At 27.2% G+C, this 20,614-nt stretch overlaps 1 protein-coding gene and 3 long non-coding RNA genes across 4 annotated transcripts; 3 read left to right on the forward strand and 1 right to left on the reverse strand.

Moving 5' to 3' along the window:
* Positions 1 to 1,450: 1,450 nt before the first annotated feature.
* LOC126845966 (uncharacterized) lies at positions 1,451 to 5,619 on the forward strand. The gene is made up of 3 exons (XR_007686845.1): positions 1,451 to 1,559; positions 4,709 to 4,807; positions 5,431 to 5,619. It is a non-coding gene; the product is annotated as an uncharacterized LOC126845966 (long non-coding RNA).
* Positions 5,620 to 6,519: 900 nt separating this feature from the next.
* Positions 6,520 to 8,666, forward strand: LOC126846943 (uncharacterized). Its single transcript, XR_007686947.1, has 3 exons — positions 6,520 to 6,594; positions 7,924 to 8,022; positions 8,505 to 8,666. It is a non-coding gene; the product is annotated as an uncharacterized LOC126846943 (long non-coding RNA).
* Positions 8,667 to 11,449: 2,783 nt separating this feature from the next.
* On the forward strand, positions 11,450 to 13,937 carry LOC126845082 (uncharacterized). Its single transcript, XR_007686688.1, has 4 exons — positions 11,450 to 11,573; positions 12,469 to 12,562; positions 13,098 to 13,133; positions 13,606 to 13,937. It is a non-coding gene; the product is annotated as an uncharacterized LOC126845082 (long non-coding RNA).
* A 1,300-nt stretch (positions 13,938 to 15,237) lies between these two features.
* LOC126845075 (uncharacterized) lies at positions 15,238 to 19,963 on the reverse strand. Its single transcript, XM_050583640.1, has 3 exons — positions 19,839 to 19,963; positions 16,286 to 16,534; positions 15,238 to 15,686 (listed from the first exon to the last, which is right to left on the reverse strand). Exons 2-3 carry the CDS (start codon positions 16,523 to 16,525, stop codon positions 15,321 to 15,323), a joined length of 606 nt encoding a protein of 201 aa, XP_050439597.1. The 5' UTR covers positions 16,526 to 16,534; positions 19,839 to 19,963; the 3' UTR covers positions 15,238 to 15,320.
* Between the last annotated feature and the right edge of the window lie 651 nt (positions 19,964 to 20,614).

Consider the following 20,614-nt stretch of genomic DNA (forward strand, 5'->3'; position numbering starts at 1 on the left):
ACGTAATCCAATTTCAGTTTTCGAATTATACTTGAAATTGTAATGAAGTCATCTATGTACACAGATTTCCATATTTTCAATATTATTTTGTATTAATTAATAAATTTAATACCAAAAAATTCACCTTTTGTGATGAAAGATTATACTTTGTGCGTCTTTTTTTTTTTTTAATGTAAAATGTTGAGTGTATAAAAAAATTGTAAAATGTTTTGAAATATATTTCTAAAAATGCTTTAGAAACTCTGAGGAAACAATTTGGCTGACAATGTTATTTGTAAGTTATGTGTTGTCGTTTAAAAATAAAAATTAATATCATTACAACGTAATTCAGGGGGAGAAATATAGACAATATTTACCAACAAAATTGTTTTGTATGAAAAAGTAGGTCTCACTAGTATTTAGTTCTTTCAGACCGCAAAGATGCAGTAAAACAAAACAGAAAACCCAGCACATTATACAGTAAATAAATTTAAGAAACTGTAACTATTGATTATCATAATATTGATAGACATATCGTTGGAAGGTAAAAGGGCGTCAGCGACAATTTTTTCAAAATCGTTTTTTTTTGCGTATGGTCGTAAGCGGCATAATTATACATCGATTGGTCCAACTTAGATATCGATACCATATGTTTATAATCAACAAACAATGTTTTAATATGAGGTCGTACACGTCATAGAATTGGTGGGATATTAGGTTTATCGGCTCTCCTGAAAAATTTGGAAATTGGCGTTTACGCCCTTTTACCTTATAACCATCGTATCATTATCAATGCTGATACAAACCGTAGAAACACCTCTTTCAATTAATAAATATTTTAATTAGATCATTTAACGAGGCTCCATCCATTTCTCCTTGATAACAAAAACCAAATAATAAATAAAGATCTATTTATTAATACTATCATTATAATAAATAGTTTATAAGTAGTTTTAAGGCGAAATAAATCAAATTAGGGTTTAGTGAAACGTATAATAAAAATATAATATGGACAATATTTACAAACAAAATTGTTTTGTTTAAAGAAGTAGGTATCCCTAGTTACTTCAGTAAATATATTATAATGTTAATTTAGTTGCCTAATATTATCAGTATCTTAATAAATGCTGGGACAGATGTTCTAATTAAGGCTTAAAACAGTAGTACGAGTGATAAATTAACAAACTTATTAAACAATGTTAATTCACACTATATGTATATATTTTTATTTTTGATTAAAATATTTGATTTCCTTAGAATTTCATATTATAATTTTTAATTGTATGGGTTCAATTAATTATTTGTAATTAAAATAGAAAAATCTACAGTTATTAAAATATAATTTAAAAATCGATTTGATTTATCGACAGTCATTAGAGGGCATTGACGCCACCGTTTTAAAAAAAATGCTTCATTATGTGATTTAAACAAGTGTTTCATAAGTAATTATTGTTTTACATTATAGCTTTTTAATTAGATTGCAGCGGCTATAAATATACAATCATAAGGCTAGTCGAATTATTAGTTTTGAAAATTCAAACTGAATACAGCACTCATTTACAATTACACGTTAATAGTAGGTAAGTAAATTTATTATTAAAACGTATATTATGTTTAACAGTTATATTTAGTCTAGAAAAAACTTAAGCACTTTAGTTATATTTAACTTCGGAATGAAACAATTCGATACTTCAAACAATTACATAGGGATAATACAAACTCGACAAAAATCTAATGATTAAAGTACCAGGAATATAAAAAAAAATTTTATTTCTTAATAAATTATTATTTAATGGCGTATAAGAAAAATGTAGTACAAATAACCAGTGCTTGACTTTGGGAGGGGGGGAATGCAGGGGGACTGAGTACCTCAACTAATTTTTTGAATATTCTAGCGTACCCCTACTTCTTTTTTAAAGGGGAACGCATGGGACGGGTTGTTATTTAGTCTTACCTATATTTATAAAGTTGCTCAAATTAAATTTTTGTGTTAAATATATAAATCTTACGAAATGTTTTGATATCTCATATCTGATACGTATATTTTATTTTACTATCAATATTTCATTATCACTTATCAGTGACTACGGGGCGGCAAAACGTTTCCCGTTCGTGCCCGTCAATGTTGTTGGTCTCGTTGCGAAACGTTACCGCGATTTGATGGAACGAATCGCTCCGTTTGATCGTTTTAACTTTAAATACGCTGTCTAGAGGTGTACCGTCATTGATTAAACACAGAGTGATTACAAACGAATAAGTTGGTTTCAAATATCTGTATTTTTTAAAAGGTACAGAGCTGCGCGACCTCTTAAAATGACTGCTAAACCTCAAGTTTTTTTTTAAAATAAAAAAATTATAAATGTTCAATGTGTCCTCCTTGAGTAACCCAAACAATGTCAAGTCGGTATGCAAATTCCTCCCACACTCTGTGGAGCATGTCCGTAGTTACTGTCTGCACAGCCAAAGTTATGCGTGGCTTCAAATCTTCAATGTTCGTAGGCAATGGCGGCACAAACATTTCCCTTGACGTAACCCCACAAAAAAAAAAAAATCACATGGCCAATCTTACAACATTTAACGGCACGAGTTTCCTTTAACAGTGGCTTCAAAAAAATGGTCCATACCGCAAAAAACGTTAACTTTTGGCGAGTCTCTTAAGTGTTCCAGGGTTGTGTGTGGATTTTGTTCATCCCAAATTATCCTAGCGGTAACCTAACCTAACTTGAGGTTACAGCAGTCATTTTAAGAGGTCGAGCAGCTCTGTAGCTGTACTATTAAGAAAATACAGATTTTTGAAACCAACTTATTCTTTTGTAATCACCCGGTACAATTGTATTTATATTTGCAATTAATCAATGGTACCGTAGAATCTTTTAAATGAAGATTTAAAAAATGAAAAATGATTAATTTATATCAAATTGAGCTTGTAATTGTTTTAAAAGGACAAGTTATACCTAAACAAGTTTTATATTATTCTGTTTTGTTTAATAATGGTTTTATATTAATGCTGCTTAGGGGACCGTAAAGGGTGTGGGGGGCAAAGTCCCCCGTGGTAATGTAAGAGATATTAAAATGCTAGGGACGCTACTTTTTTAAAGGTATCTAGAGTACCTCTACTACTTTTTTCTCAAGTCAAGCACTGCAAATAACAGTTTTCTACACACTTAAACGATTATAATTTATGGCTCCAAAAGTTATTGACCATTTGTCATTTTAAAAAACTACACTCTTTAAAAAAATTATTTTGATATATTTTGTAAATGTAATAAAATAAATAGTTTTATCCAATATTAAGTCTATAGTCAAAAAAAATATTTGTAAAAAAAAAATTAATAATAACAACTTTCCTAAGACATATCACAAAGTTTGGGATGTCATATTGTATAGTCTGTAAGCTATTCTATTATTTAAGAAAAACATAATTTCCACAGATGAAATTACTATGGATTTTACAATTCACACTAATATCCGAGGGATAGTTTCCCTTGAATTGTGTTAAATTGTTCACTACAACCATTAATATAAAAATAAAAATCTTGTGCTAGTTCAATATAATAATATGTAAGAAAAACAGATTATATTGGTTTTTTTAATCGACACCCAAACTATTTTGATTATCAGTTTTTTTTTTTTGGGTAATCAAATTATTTTTTATTATGAATTGTTCTTCTACACATATCTTTTAGACTGACTAAGATGTTTAATCTTTGTTTATTTCTAAATGAATCATTATTATAAGAAAACCAAAAATATTTTATTTAATGGCGCATAAAAAAAATGTAGTACAAATAACAGTTTTCTACGCACTTAAAAGATTATAATTTATAACTTCAAAGCTTATTGACCAGTCATCATTTTAAAAGTACTCTTTAGAAAAGTTGTTTTGATATTTTTTGTAAATGTAATAAAATAAATAGTTTTGTATCCAATATCACTCCAAATTAAAAAAAAAAATTGCCTTATGAAAATGTAGATTTTTTTTAAATATTAACTGTTCAAAACCACTTTAAACATCAAAATTAAAGGGCATCGTGACTATGAGAAAAATAGGTGTACATAGACCGTTGGCATTTCAATCAATCCAATTTTTTCCAATTTCAATTTTTAAAAATAATGTTTTAAACTTTCCATCAGCTTTTTTGTGGTTTGAAGTATCGGCATTAAGCTGTTATTATTTTCAAATGTTTTAGAATACTTAAAAAAAAATTGATTACAAAAACTATTTTTCCATGAAAACAAATAATAAGTATAAATAGTCGATACTCTAAACCATAGAAGAAATGATCAGGAGTTCAAAACTTAGATTGTTGGAAATAGAAAAATAAATATTTATACAAAAATAGAGCCTATACACGTTATAACTGTTTAAATAAATGTATAAAAATATATGCCTACTTCTTTTGTTAATTTAAAATATGTTAACAAACAATAGATTAATTATTCAAGTTTTCGTAAAAAATCCCCTATACAATGAACGATAATATCGACATTTTTGTTGGCCTTTTTTCCTTACGAATCACTTGAAAGACGTTCCCATTCCACGAGAACCAGAAAAATCATCACCCTATATTTATCTACTTCTACTTAACTACTAAATATATATTACTAATAAAAAAAAATTTAAAAAAAAGGAGGATAATACATAAAATAGAAAAATCTGCAAAACTTTGGCGTTGTAAAAATGATTTCAGAAAAATATATCAACTGGAAAATTGTTTTTGTTTTTTAGAAAAGCAGAAAATGAAATTCGTTAATATTGCATTAGGTGTGATATATATTGCAGTGTGCATCTTTGCATTTGGTAATGTCAACACAGAAGCAAATCCAGGTAAGTTAATAAATAGATTAACTATTATACAAATTTAATATACACATTCAAAATTAACGTATATTTGTTTTGCGAAGTTGATTTACTTACTATTGTTTATGGTGTACATAAACAATATTATAAAAACGATTTTTTTTTTTTATTATATCACTTTTTATTTTTTAATAACATTTATTATACCATAACCTTTACATCTACTCTACCTGTACTCAGTAGTTGTTAATAGGGTTAATATATCTTTTTTTTTTATAAAGCACTTAAATATACCAAACATTTTGATTTCGTTAATAATAATATAAAAATGCAATATTTCAATTAGTTGGGTCATTATAATACAACATATTGGAAAAATATGGTTTTTAATTTCTTTTAAGTGCAAATCATTTTTAATAAAAAAGACATTTTTTTTAATGATAATATTCCATCCATAGTTTTCTTAAACCCGATTTATGTTTTTAGAAGAAAAAATGTATTTATTAAAAATCAATATTTTATTTTTAACATGTGGGTATTATTGTAACATCAGTTTTGTGCAAAGTTTATTAATTTCTATATAATAAATATATATTACACATTGTTTTCGATAAAGATTTGATATATAACACTAATATATTTTTGTTTAGGTCCAGGTACATTCCAGGGACCGCAAAATGGTCAATCTGCGACAGTTGATAACGTTTACTGACCTGGTCGTACCATGTGTGGGCAGAAATGGATCCGTGCATTATGGTTTCCAAATTAATAACAGAAAAAAATAAAAATAATAATAAAAATGTAGTTTTCATTTCTTTTGAACTATAAATTACACAATAAATTATTTAAAATAGAAATAATTTGCGTTTATATAAATGTCAAATCTTCTTCTTCTTGACATTCATCTCCTATCGCATGTCGGAAATCATCCTGGCTATAAGGATTTTATATTGGGCTGCCTTGAATATTTGGTTGTTGTTGCAATGAAACCATTACTTCAGATTTCTAACCATGATGATTTTTACTTGAAATCATTAATAATGTGGTGGGTGTTCCGTTCACATCGCAGTGATGCAACCATACCATCCACGGCTCCATCCTTTTCTCCCTAATAACAAAAACCAAATAATAAATAAAGATCTATTTATTAATACTATCATTATAATAAATAGTTTATAAGTAGTTTTAAGGCGAAATAAATCAAATTAGGGTTTAGTGAAACGTATAATAAAAATATAATATGGACAATATTTACAAACAAAATTGTTTTGTTTAAAGAAGTAGGTATCCCTAGTTACTTCAGTAAATATATTATAATGTTAATTTAGTTGCCTAATATTATCAGTATCTTAATAAATGCTGGGACAGATATTCTTATTAAGGCTTTAGACAGTAGTACGAGTTAAAAATTCACAGACATATTAAACAACATCAATTCACACTATATGAATATACATTTTTTTTTTATTAAAATATTTGATTTCCTTAGAATTTTATATCATAATTTTTAATTGTATGGGTTCAATTAATTATTTGTAATTAAAATAGAAAAATCTACAGCTATTAAAATATTATTTAAAAATCGTTTTGATTTATCGGCAGTCCGTAAAGGGCTTTGACGCCCCCGTGTTAACAAAATGCCACATTATGTGATTTAAACAAGTGTTTCATAAATAATTACTGTTTTACATTAAAGCTTTTTAATTATATTGCTTTGGCTATAAATATACAATCACACGGTATGGTCGAATCATAATTAGTTTCAAAATTCAAACTGAATACAGCACTCATTTACGATAATACGTTAATAATAGGTAAGTAAAATTATTTTTTAAATGTTTATGATCATTAACAGTTATACTTAGCTTCGGTATCAAACAATTCGATACTTCAAACAATTACATAGGGATAATACAAACTCGACAAAAATCTAATAATTCAAATACCATTAATATAAAAATAAAAATCTTGTGCTAGTTCAATATAATAATATGTAAGAAAAACAGATTATATTGGTTTTTTTAATCGACACCCAAACTATTTTGATTATCAGTTTTTTTTTTTGGGTAATCAAATTATTTTTTATTATGAATTGTTCTTCTACACATATCTTTTAGACTGACTAAGATGTTTAATCTTTGTTTATTTCTAAATGAATCATTATTATAAGAAAACCAAAAATATTTTATTTAATGGCGCATAAAAAAAATGTAGTACAAATAACAGTTTTCTACGCACTTAAAAGATTATAATTTATAACTTCAAAGCTTATTGACCAGTCATCATTTTAAAAGTACTCTTTAGAAAAGTTGTTTTGATATTTTTTGTAAATGTAATAAAATAAATAGTTTTGTATCCAATATCACTCCAAATTAAAAAAAAAAATTGCCTTATGAAAATGTAGATTTTTTTTAAATATTAACTGTTCAAAACCACTTTAAACATCAAAATTAAAGGGCATCGTGACTATGAGAAAAATAGGTGTACATAGACCGTTGGCATTTCAATCAATCCAATTTTTTCCAATTTCAATTTTTAAAAATAATGTTTTAAACTTTCCATCAGTTTTTTTGTGGTTTGAAGTATCGGCATTAAGCTGTTATTATTTTCAAATGTTTTAGAATACTTAAAAAAAAATTGATTACAAAAACTATTTTTCCATGAAAACAAATAATAAGTATAAATAGTCGATACTCTAAACCATAGAAGAAATGATCAGGAGTTCAAAACTTAGATTGTTGGAAATAGAAAAATAAATATTTATACAAAAATAGAGCCTATACACGTTATAACTGTTTAAATAAATGTAAAAAAATATTTGCCTACTTCTTTTGTTAATTTAAAATATGTTAACAAACATTAGGTTAATTATTCAAGTTTTCGTAAAAAATCGTCTATACAATGGACGATAATATCGACATTTTTGTTGGCCTTTTTTTCCTTTCGAATCAATTGAAAGACGTTCCCATTCCACGAGAACTAGAAAAATCATCACCCTATATTTATCTACTTTTACTTAACTAAATATATTATACCAATAGAAAAAAAAGAGTATTATATTTAAAATAGAAAATCTGCAAAACGTCGACGTTGTATTTGATTTCATAAAAATTTATCAAACTGGACATTTGTTTTTTTTTTAGAAAATCAGAAAATGAAATTCATAAATATTGCATTAGGTGTGATATATATTGCAGTATGCATCCTTGCACTTGGTAGTGTCAACACAGAAGCCCATTCCCGTAAGTTAATAAATAGTTTACCTATTATAAAATATTTAATATACACATTAAAAATAAGCGCAGATTTGATTTGCGAACTTGATTTACTTACACCCTGAACAATATTATAAAAACGGGATTTTTTTTTTTTATTACATCACTTTTTTATTGTTTAATAACATTTATTATACCATAACCCTTACATCTACTCTACCTGTACTCAATAGTTGTTAATAGGGTTAATCTATCTTTTTTTTTTATAAAGCACTTAAATATACCAAACATTTTGATTTCGTTAATAATTATCTAAAAATGCAATATTTCAATTAGTTGGGTCATTATAATACAACATATTGGAAAAATATGGCTTTAAACATGTGGGGTATTATTCTAACATCAGTTTTGTGCAAAGTTTATTAATTTCTATATAATAAATATATATTACACATTGTTTTCGATAAAGATTTGATATATAACACTAATATATTTTTGTTTATGTTTAGGTAAACACCCGGATAAGAAATTTGGTCAATCTGCGACAGTTAAAACAAATACCTGAGCATGGTCGTACCATGTGTAGGCAGAAATGGATCCGGGCGTTATGGTTTCCAATTTCTTAACAGAAAAACATTTAAAATAATAATAAAAGTGTAGTTTTCATTTCTGAAGAACTATATAATGTAATAAATTATTTAAAATGAAAATAATTTGCGTTTATATAAATGTCAAACCTTCTTCTTCTTGACATTCATCTCCTATCAGAGGCTGGAAATCATTCTAGCTATATGGATTTTATATTGGGCTGTGCTGAATATTTGGTTGTTGTTGCAATCAAACCATTGCTTCAGATTTCTAGCCATGATGATTTTTACTTGAAATTATTTATAATGTGGTGGGTCTTCCATCTTCTTCCACGTCGCAGTAATGCAACCATACCACTGTACTCAGCTCTGCTTGGGTTCTCTAAGTCTAAGCCGTCCCAATGTCATTCATTTTCTGGCTTAGCCTGATACTGATGCAGCTACTACCCTGCATTAGGTTCCTTTAGTCGCCTCTTACGACAGGAGGAACATTCCGTTGTTAGTTTAAACCGTTTTTCTATAGTATAATCTATGGTATATCGTACATCGAATACATTCTTATAATAAAACTCCATAGTATGGTAAAAATATGTGCAATATTGCACGTGTGGCCTTTTATTTTAGCCATTTTGAACCAATTTAGTAGGGGTAACATTGAAATCCCACCTAACCCAAAATAAGGACCAATCTAGTTGTATACTGTATACAGTAATTTAATCAGCCATATTAAACTACTATTTTTTCCACATTATAGATAATTTTATTGTAAGTTTTTTTATTGTAAGTTTATGGGTTTCGAATTAATAACAATAATTTGTATTTGAAATTAATATTTTAGTTATAATGAATACTAGACTATTTTTCCAAATACTCTACCTAAAAAACACACAAAGACACAACACTGCGGTTGGCGTATTAATTTTTTTCAATGGCAAGGATGGGCAATGACGCAACGCTTTTTGTGTAATACTAGCTACGTTGCACTTACAAAAATGAGGCCTTATTAAATTTATAAGGGGGCCACTTTTGCCTGGTTTTTCGATAAGAAAATTGGTCACAGATACTGAGTGCACCTTTGAATTTTATTGCCAAATTGTATAATTACAGTATTTGCACTGATTGTGAGTATGGCGTATAAATTGATTAACTATGTTTACTTTATTTTAGGTATAAAAAAAAAGTCCAAACCATTATGGTTTACTGTGTTGATACATAAATGACAAATTCACACGATTTACGTGTAAAACATACAGCTTAGTCAAATATAATTAATTATTTTAGATGAATTATGGATACTAAAATCCTTGAGGTATAGATTTTTATGATTGTTGTGGTTGTTTAAACAATTGGAATTATACGAATAAAAATCATGTTTGCCTGTTGAATATTTACATATTTTTGTGTCTGACGTTCTAAATGCGCAATTTTTACTAAATAATATTGTAAGTGCACCACAGCAACATGTGGCTATAATCTAGTTTTTAATGCATAATATCCAAACTCAAAAATTGAAAGTAAAATAATATTTTTCGAAATATTAAATATTTGAAATAAACAATTAAATAGTGTAGATACCTAGACTCAATTGCGCAACTAGGATTTATTTTTACGAGGGGTCACACATTATATAGAATCCAAACGAAACACGATTTTTTACCCAAAATACACCTTACGTTCCAAAAGACGACACCGCGTATTTATGTGGGTGGCTTAGAGGGCTCCAGCCCCCCCCCCCAAACAATTTTTTAGTCTGCTTATGGACCTAAAGGATGTGTATTGTAGACGTCTTTATTGTTAAATTTTTATTAGGAGTAAGTGCCTCAGCCCCCCCCCCCCAAATAAAAATATATCTAAATACGCCCCTGCCTCGTAGAATGTAAATTGAACATTCTACGAATGGGATAATATTTTTTAGAGAAGAAGATTGAAATTTTATTAAGAAGACTTCATATAATCTGCATAGACCTCAAATTTTATTTGAGTTTCCAAAAATGGCAAAAAATTACAAACAATTCCTTCAAAATCAATCCTCATAGCATTTCAAAATAAATTATCATATAATTATTATATTGGTGTATACTGAATACATAGAGATGTTAGCCGGTTAAATACTACGGTATAAAGTTGTATAATACACAGTATTATACTTACTAAATAGAATTATAGAATTATTTTATACCATCGATATATTATATAAAAAAAGTCTGTGCTAATTGATTTGAAAATTTTTAATTGACATCATAACTTTACTTTATTTTGTTTGAATATTACAATTTACAGCAGTGTTAATACTTTTAAAACAATACTGGAATCTATAAACAGTTGGCTGTATCTTAGCGGCTACTTATGTTAGCTGGACAGCTTGGCATCATTAATGTCAATAAAGATTGTACCTATCACACTTAGAGCATATCTTTTTTTAAAATTTTTTTTTTCTATATACAGTAAAATAAATAAAGAAGTAAAATAATGACAATAAACCGTACTAAGCGTAGGGCTAAAATTATTGTTTTATGGAGTAACTTTTAAAAGTCAAATGGCAACCTGTAAATTTGATCTAAAAAAATCAGAATGATTTCATGAAAATAATGACTGGTCAATAACCAGTTTTGAAAAATCCTTTTAATGCTGTTGGTGTTTAAAGGTTAATACAGGGGCAAAGTAATAGATGATATAATATAAATTCAACACAGCACAATTTATAAATTTTTTCAAATATTACTTTATGAAAATTGCAATTTCAAATTCGAAAAGTGAATTTAGATTTGCAAAATCCCATAATTTATTATAATTCATAAAAGTTCAAGCAAACTACTAAACGCGTAATAAATCTTTAATTGAACAAGTGTTGTTTAATATGTTATTCACGTCACACAAATTCACAAACACAAAATTGCAAGAAACAGTTATAACGACATATACTTTTCGTTTTGTAAATCACTTTTGAGTAATCATCTTCATCAAGTGGTTGACTGTGTGCAAGTTGAACAGGTAAGTTTGAATATATTTTGTACGAGTTCGTTACGAAAAATTATTTTATATTTACTTAGAATTTGTTTTTAAAAATATGAATCATTAATAACAAATTATATTATACTTTACCATGTACATTATTTATAATAATAACATAAATCATTAGTTCGAACTTCGATTTAGAAGAAAAAATTCCAGTAATAGTAATAATTTATTATGATTTAAAAAACAGTAATTAAATATAAATACATAATAAAGTGTTTGATATTTAACATAGAGAAATCTCCGGTGATTAAAGGAACTAATAAAAAATAATAAACGACTTCTTAAAATTCATCTCCTTTTTAGTAGGAATGCAGAAATACTGCCATAGTTTGAATGCTAAAAACGGCAATGAATTATACAGGGTGTTCCGGTACCGAACCATACTAATATATGGGTGAACATCAGTAAGGTATACAAATAAGCCTCTCGTCATCCGTTTTTGATTATCACAAAAACTGAAGACTTAACCTCTTAAGTCTAAAAATAATAAACTAAAAAAAAATTAAAAGTTATTTTCGTAACCGGTGCAAAATCCTCACCTTAAAAGAGGGGTCGCATCATTTTCAGCCCCTTTGGGCTCCTTAACCTCAAAAACTTAAAAAATAAAGTGACCCCTCTTTTAAGGTGAGGATTTTGCACCGGTTACGAAAATAACTTTTAATTTTTTTTTAGTTTATTAATTTTAGACTTAAGAGGTTAAGTCTTCAATTTTTGTGATAATCAAAAACGGATGACGAGAGGCTTATTTGTATACCTCACTGATGTTCACCCATATATTAGTATGGTTCGGTACAGGAACACCATGTATAGTTGTTTAAGTAACTATGCTATTTGATAAACTAAACGTTTGAAACATTTATATTTCTAGAAAAAAATCACAATGAAATTATTCAATATAACATTATATTTTATATGCATTGCATTTTGTGTACTTTCATTTGGCCATATTATCACACAAGCTAGTGAGTAATCAATTTTTAACGAGATAAAACTAGAACTAGAGAACTTTGATATTTAAAATACAATACAGAGTGATTCTTTTATCATGAACCAGTTAATATCTCACTGAGTTTAATTCATAATTTTTTTTTTATAATATTTTTATAAAACGTGATCTCAAATGTTTTTTGTTTTACCCCCCTCCCAACTTAGTTTTTGATAACAACTAAGTTTCAAAAGTTGCTATCAAAAAAAGTTAGAAGGGGGATGAAAACATAAAAAATTGTGAATAATTAAGATCATATTGTATGAAAACATTATATAAAAAAAAAAATTGAATCATGAATTAAATCCAGTGAGATATTGACTGGTTTATGATAAAAGAATCATCCTGTATATTATTATTTACAGTTAGTCCATTCTTTATAATATAATGAATAATACCTATAGTTGGTTTGAATTAGCTAAAGCTATAGCTGCCAAGAGTACTGAATATGTTCGAAATAATTTATCCTTAAATTGGCTTAACGTACAATAACTCAAATTTTACTTTTTTAGAAGATGACTTTGGTGGTGATAATACTTTATTTAACGGTAAATGACTACTAATTTGTATCACGATACATATTTGTATTAATATAACTTTCATAATATGATCGGTGTCCATAATATTTGTTTTAATAAAAGCATTATTTTAAAATCACCTTTTACATAATATGTTATGTGATTATTTACTGTTAATAAAAAACAGCGCTGCGTAAAGATCTTTATAATTGAAGTGCTGCGGGGAAAAAATATCAATGTCAATTTTTTTTGAAAATGAAATTTTGGTATCAAATTATTTGTATTGATGTATTGTATCTTTTATGCGCTCGAACCAGGAAAAAAAAAGATAAGTCGAGAGTAACGACCGCCGAAAGTTTAGGCATACAGGCAAAATGTATTACGTTTTGAAATTAAAAACATGATTTTCCCAGAATGAACAAAAATTGACATTGATCTTTTTTCCCGCAGCCCTTATTATTTTTAGTACTGAAAATTTTACAAATATGTGATTTTTTGATAGGTAAACTTGAAAAGGAAGAAGGTAGCGTAGGTAACACCGTAACAATTTGAAATGACACACGGCACAAGATTTAAATTAAGTATATATATATATATCTTTAAATCTAAATTAAAATGAATATAATATCTTTAAAATAATAACATTAAAATTATAAATAGTAAAAATGTATCTTTGTTTTTAGTAAAATAATAAAACAATGAATCATTTTAAAAGAAAATACATTTTTTAGTCCATATGCACAGTGCTAACTGTAAATAAACATGTGAAATTTAACTCAAATATATATGATTAAAAATAAATATACCTATTATTATCTGTAACATGGACGTTCTTATTATATAAAATGCACTTTTACAAAATGTGATCGAAATATATTGGCATTTCAGAGAAAACGTTGTGTCAGTTTTTCAATATGTCAAGTATTAAGTTTAATGTAAAAAAAGTATTTTTACTATTTTTTTAAAACAGTAATGATTTTTTATATGGTATATTAAAAAAAAAAAGATACGATATTCCCGCCGAAATATTTCCTCTTTCGATTTCATATTTGGTGTTTTTGCTCTTAAACCATCTTAGAACGAATAAAACGCATCATGCGTGAGAGACATGTAATGGACGAAGATTAAAGTGTACTTCACGCACACAACACGAAATACGAAATAAAAAAAATATATCTGTGTATTAAGTACAATAATAAAATATTATAATATTATACATTATAATATTATATATATATATATATATATATATATATATATATATAATATATACCAAACTCTTCATAAGTAAGTCATTTTTTGGCTCAGAGTGTGATTTTTTCACAGTATATAAAGGATGTTTCAATTTTTAATAAGATTAAGATATATATATATATATATATATATATATATATCTGTGGCTTGGAACTAAAATGGCCAATGTCAATTTTGGGCATAAACGAGTTAGTCCGCTAAATTCAAAAATTGAAACATCCTTTATATACTGTGAAAAAATCACACTCTGAGGCCAAAAAAATGAATTACTTATGATGAGTTTGGTAAAAAAATTAACATAGAGTCTAATAGAAAATAAAAACTTCAAAGCTCATTTTCCGAAAATTGCAAAAAGTGAGATTGGCCATTTTAGACCCGAGCCACAGATATATATTTATACATCGTCGAGAAATACACATATAATTTACAGTGAAGTTGACATTTCTACATTCTTACAATAATACAACATTAATACTAATAATTATATTGACTTAAGAGTTAATACGGAGCTGATGATTTTTGCATACCTAATAAATAAGCGAGTAAAAGAATGTCAGGTATTCGTTGTATTTTGGGTACCTACAATGGGTCCGACATTTGTTATGATCCTGGTTATAAATTTAAGCGTAACTGGTACCGCATAGACGTTTATCGGATAGTCATTACCCGATAACAATATTGACAGCTCTAATGTGTGCTATGTTGGTACTAAATATACCGATATTAACTACAAATATTATGTTCAATCGAGATTAGGTAAAGACATTACATTAGTTATCAGTTGTGATATGACCTCGACCAGCAAGAATCCGAAACGTGAATATCACGTTCAACCAGGTAATAGGAAACCAGAAAAAACAATATTAAGCTAATGCTAAACTAACAATATCAATTACTATAATTATTACATAGGTATAATATATTTAAACTGTTTTGGTTCTTAACAAACCATCAATGTCAGAGTTAAAATTCTAACGTACTAGGCTGATCGTTTTCTGCGGTGATTGTGACACAAGGTATGGTCTGGACCGCTCCTCTAGTCACACTTGTTGTTTGACTGTCGATCCCTTTGTTTTGAGTGTTTGCTTGGCTTGTCGAACCGCTGTCGCCTCCAGTCGGCACTATTCTGGACTGATTGAAAATGGAAACGAATGGCATTCCACCGGTTGCTTGGCTGCTGGTAGAAGGCAAGGGTTGATGCGGTTGATAGTAGGCATTATCATTTTTTGTGGCTTCTTCGTAAGACGGTGGAGGAGTGGGGCTAGTGGGATAGGGACGGTCCGGCGTTTTAAGCGTTTGGTCGTTGTCCGCATTCATTGTCTCTTCTGCCTGCACGACCAACAACAAACAAATCGAACATAAATTATCTATATTTTTATGTTGAATAATAATATTTGCGTTCAGAACTATTGTACAAACGATACAGTATTTAATTTGATAAATTATTTATATTTGTTTTTTTGTTTATTTTCATTTAAACGATAATGATTTACTGAATGTAAAAAATCTATGGTCGATAACCTATTCTCGTTAATATTTACCAAAATATTATGCAAATTACCGTATAACAAGTTTCAAAAGTTGACCAACAAAACTAAAAATGAAAAATGAAAAATATTTGTAATAGTTACAGAACTGTTTATTTTTATTTGTTTCCCAAACTCACAGTACAGTCTTGCAGAATTAACAAGCGATTACGACGGTAATATATTTTCTAACATATTCAGTTGTTATATTCACAACATGATTTAGTATTTATATGTTATTCACTTTTCAAATCCTATCACCCGTGAACAATTGTTTAACCTACTCCTTAGTTAACATTGAACCGAAATAGAACCATCCCATCATATAATATAAGATACGACTTATTTATAAAGTATTTGTACAGTTCTTTAAAAGTTTAAATGTCCACTACAAGTACTCACCAGTTGGTTAGCTGCGAACGCGGTAACAAATTTCAAGATCAAAACCGTAGTGTAGTAAACAGCCGAAAATAATACTATAGTTACAAATATTAACGGCAAAATCTGATTAGGATGCTTGGATAAGTTGAGAATCGATATTACAACAAGCAGTGTAAAGACAAATATGATAATATGCTTCTTTAGGCGTTTAATCGTTGAACGTATTACCTCGGTGTTATTTCGACTAACTAGTTCAACCATGTCAGCACACTTAATAATAAAAACGATACAAATATTAAAAAAATATATCTATTAGTATATGAAAATCCACTCGTGACGTATTAGAATTAACGTTTTTCATTATAACTCTGTGACTTAAGTCAAGAAAAACATAATATGACACTTCCAGCATGGATTTTAAAATGTATAAAAGATATTCTAAGAAAAATGATTTTAGTCATTTTTTTAACAAAATGGGGTTATTAGTGTTTTTAAAATTGAAAAAAAAATGATTTCAATTATATTCCTATAAAGAACTTTGTTGGTGTAAGTCTTTAAAAATCAATAACTAAAAAAAAGTGACGTTGACTCTGAATATTTAGTATTTTCCTATTTAATAATATGAAACAAACATTCTCAATCAATTTTAACAGAAACTTATGAAGGTATTAATTTCACAATGGTGTAAAATGTGTTTATTTAAGTAGTGATTACACGCTACTGTTACATGAGAGAAAAAGGGTCAAAAGTTGAACATTCCTGTTTAACCCTCTACAAAATTAAGTGTTCAAAAAAGTCTTAAAAAAAAAAAGAATAAGTCCTGAAAACAAGATTAAGTATAGTATCTCATTACAATAATGTTATAAAAAGGGCCTCACGCTAATAAAAAACCACAAATAATAAGTCAGTAGGGCCTATGTGCATTGGCTGTTCTTGACTTAAGTCACATAATCGATTACGATATAAATCACAATACAGGTTGAGAAATAAATATCAAAACTAAAAATTTAAGTTTCAGTGATATTTTAATATTAGTTAAGAATTATAATTATAATTATTATGTACTATTCCATAATAATGAAGTATTTAAAATTAAATAAAACAAAAAAATACGTATAATGATTTTCATTGTTGTTTGTTGTTTTATGTACATTTTTGTACAAGAATCAAAATATGATATAATATAGTATCTTATTTGTCATGATAAAGTGGCCAAATCGCAGTTCTGTAGTTCCACAAAGAAACGTACACTATGAAGAAACTTAAAATCATAAAAAGTACGGCTGACTCAGTGTCTATAAAAAAGCTTCGTGTAAACATGATCGCATCTCGAGTCGTTCGAGCACTGTAAATTATGAAAGAGAAAAAAACTAAAACGTTTCAACAACAAATAATAATAAAAATATTAAGTAATTAAGATTACATGTGGACATCACCTGTAGATATTTTATGGCGGCGCCAACAGAAAAATAAACTCCTTGGTATGATAATTGAACAAAAAAGTTATCATAAAAATGTATATCACGGTAAGCATATCTACCTACTGTTTATTGTAATAATATTTATTTTGCAAACATTCGTTATTTAGAGTAAACTATTTTATTTTATATATTTCATAGTTCACAAAACACTTGTCTCTTTATTATGCCACTGTATCTAGAATATCACTGTACAACCTTAACTTATAATAAATAGTAACATAATAACATTATATAACAAATATACTCAAATACTCTACTATAATGAATTCATTTTAAACTCAATGTAATCACAAAAATGTATCATAATATAATATAATGTTAATTAATAACAGTTACGACTTATCAGCCAATTTGACAAAGTTCATGTTTTTTAAATTTTAAACGAACAACGAGTTATACAGGTTTAAGATTATTTTGAAAATAAATACACTGATTTTTAGGGACATATATTTAAAACGGTTAGGACTTAGGTGTCTTTATCTATAAGTAAAGTATTGACTATCTTTTTTTCTGTAAGGCTTGAAATCAAATTTATCTAATTAGTGCTATAATGTACCTATTAAAGATAAACCCAATACATCATACGCAGTATAAACGTATTCAATTCTTAAATATAAAACAAGATAATGCTCAACCTTGGTATTTGTTAATCTATATGCGTAAAAAACTATACAAAACCGGACAATAAATAAAAGTGTGAGAGGAATAAAGTAGGTATCTAGTATAATACCTAGATATTATTTATTTAAATGAAAAACGAAATAATTGTATAAAGTAAAAAATACCCTTTAAGTATAACAGATTTTTTATTCGATGGAGTTTTTTTTGATGATATTTAATTTAATATAATAATCGATATTTAATAATCGATAGGTAAATACATAGAAATTAACTCATTTGCTTTATTATAACTATGTATGTTTGTTAGATTAAGAGATGTCAAACCGATCTAAGGGTTGTAAAAAAAAGAAAGTATGTAAATATTTCATTTGTATATTATATATTATTATTAAATACAATTATTTGAATTCACACTTCTGATGTATCAGATATCAGTAGTAAGAACTAGGAATGAACATCATTATAATTTATATTGTGTTGTCATCAAAATCATAGCATTATCATATTATTTATCATCTTATTGTAATTGCACTACAATGATATCAATGTGTGTAAGTGGGATATGGTTCTATTGAAGCGGTTTGGATAAGGTGTACCAATACAACATGGATAGATAATTATTTGTATAACATACATAATATATATTATTTATAAAGGTATACCCACTTAAATCGCTAAACGAACAATGTAATTTAAACAAAAATACGATGCTAATAAATAACAGGTGGTTAATTAAAATAACAAATTATTGGAAACTATATCTGAACTTCTAGAAGACGTATTGAGTCAAATGCGTTTTTACTTGGTTCGTTCTAAGCAGTATTATATTATAGTTATTAGATCTGAATTTAATATGATAAAATATCTGACTTATACCAGTCCTAGTAATGTTCACTTAATTTTAAAATCATCTTTCAGATTGTCCTTTTTGATCAACCATTCTGGCACATACCTATCCAAATCAGATATTAATAATATAATACCTAACAATCAAAAACATATTTAATATATTATTAAATTGAATATTGGTGCGATGATAGGACATCGAGCACATAATGCTGTCTGGATTCAAGGAAATACAATTAACATTTAACTAACCAGAGATTGCGTTGTTCGAATAAGTGTTAACTGTAAATAAATAATTATACTGTCGTATACACCTCATTGAATTATTCGTTCTAAGGTTATTATTCAAACATAATATTAATTAGAATAAGAATACAAAATTGAAAATACATTTGATGTTTTTATATAAAGTAGAGTATTAGATAAAGCGTTCGATATCGAATATTGATTATATTTGACAATTTATTTCTCAACCGTGTTTAAAAAAATCATAAATATTGTTATACAGCTATTTTTTTTATAAAATGTAAAGTAAATAACAATGATTAATATACATATTAAAATAGCTATTATATTAGAGTATTCTTTTTTTGTACAATTTCATGATGTTACTTAATTTGACTTACTATTATTTCACGAGCATTGCCAACTGCCGTGCGCTTGAAGACCGCAGTATAACGTATTCGGTAACGATTAATGATTTTTTTATTGTAGAGGATATCAACTGTTTGTTATAATTTTTAATAGATATGTAAACATGGCCACTATCTATTATTAAGTACTATATAAAATATAAGTGGGTATGCTGTATTAAAAAAATATATACCTACATAAATACTCAAACATAGATAAAACAATAGCTTAGACCATGAAAATATAAAACAAAAAATAAGAGGCAACGCTCGAGTAGATACATTAACAAAATAATAATATATTATTATATTAATAATTAATATATAATATTACCATGATAACTGGTTAACAAAATTGCAACCTATAACTATAGGTCCTAGGTAGTTGTATGATGATATGTTATATTTAATAATTACCTTAACCATCAAAACATATAACAATTGAATATACGTTCCACCAATTAATTTCATTAAGTATAGATAACTATAATCTATAAGTAAGTTTTTTCTATGAAGTAGTAAGTAATTAATAATTACTTTAAAAAATACTAGAATTGTGCAATCAAAATGATGCGAAAATATTTGTGATAATTGTTAAGTAAAGGCTTTACTCAACTATTTTTATTACTATCTTATAATTTAATTTTGTGTAATTATGGCGATAATCCACCTTTATTATAATTGTACGTTTAAATTAAACTACAATCTTGATGGCTTTTATTATGGAATATTATTTCTCATTAACCCGATAATAAACAATATACTTCAAC

This window comes from Adelges cooleyi, unplaced genomic scaffold (genome assembly GCF_023614345.1).
Source record: "Adelges cooleyi isolate 19-005CV unplaced genomic scaffold, UGA_ACOO_1.1 ACOO_flye_CR_arks_rails_tigmint_CR_PRNA_108, whole genome shotgun sequence".
Lineage (NCBI taxonomy): Eukaryota > Metazoa > Arthropoda > Insecta > Hemiptera > Adelgidae > Adelges > Adelges cooleyi.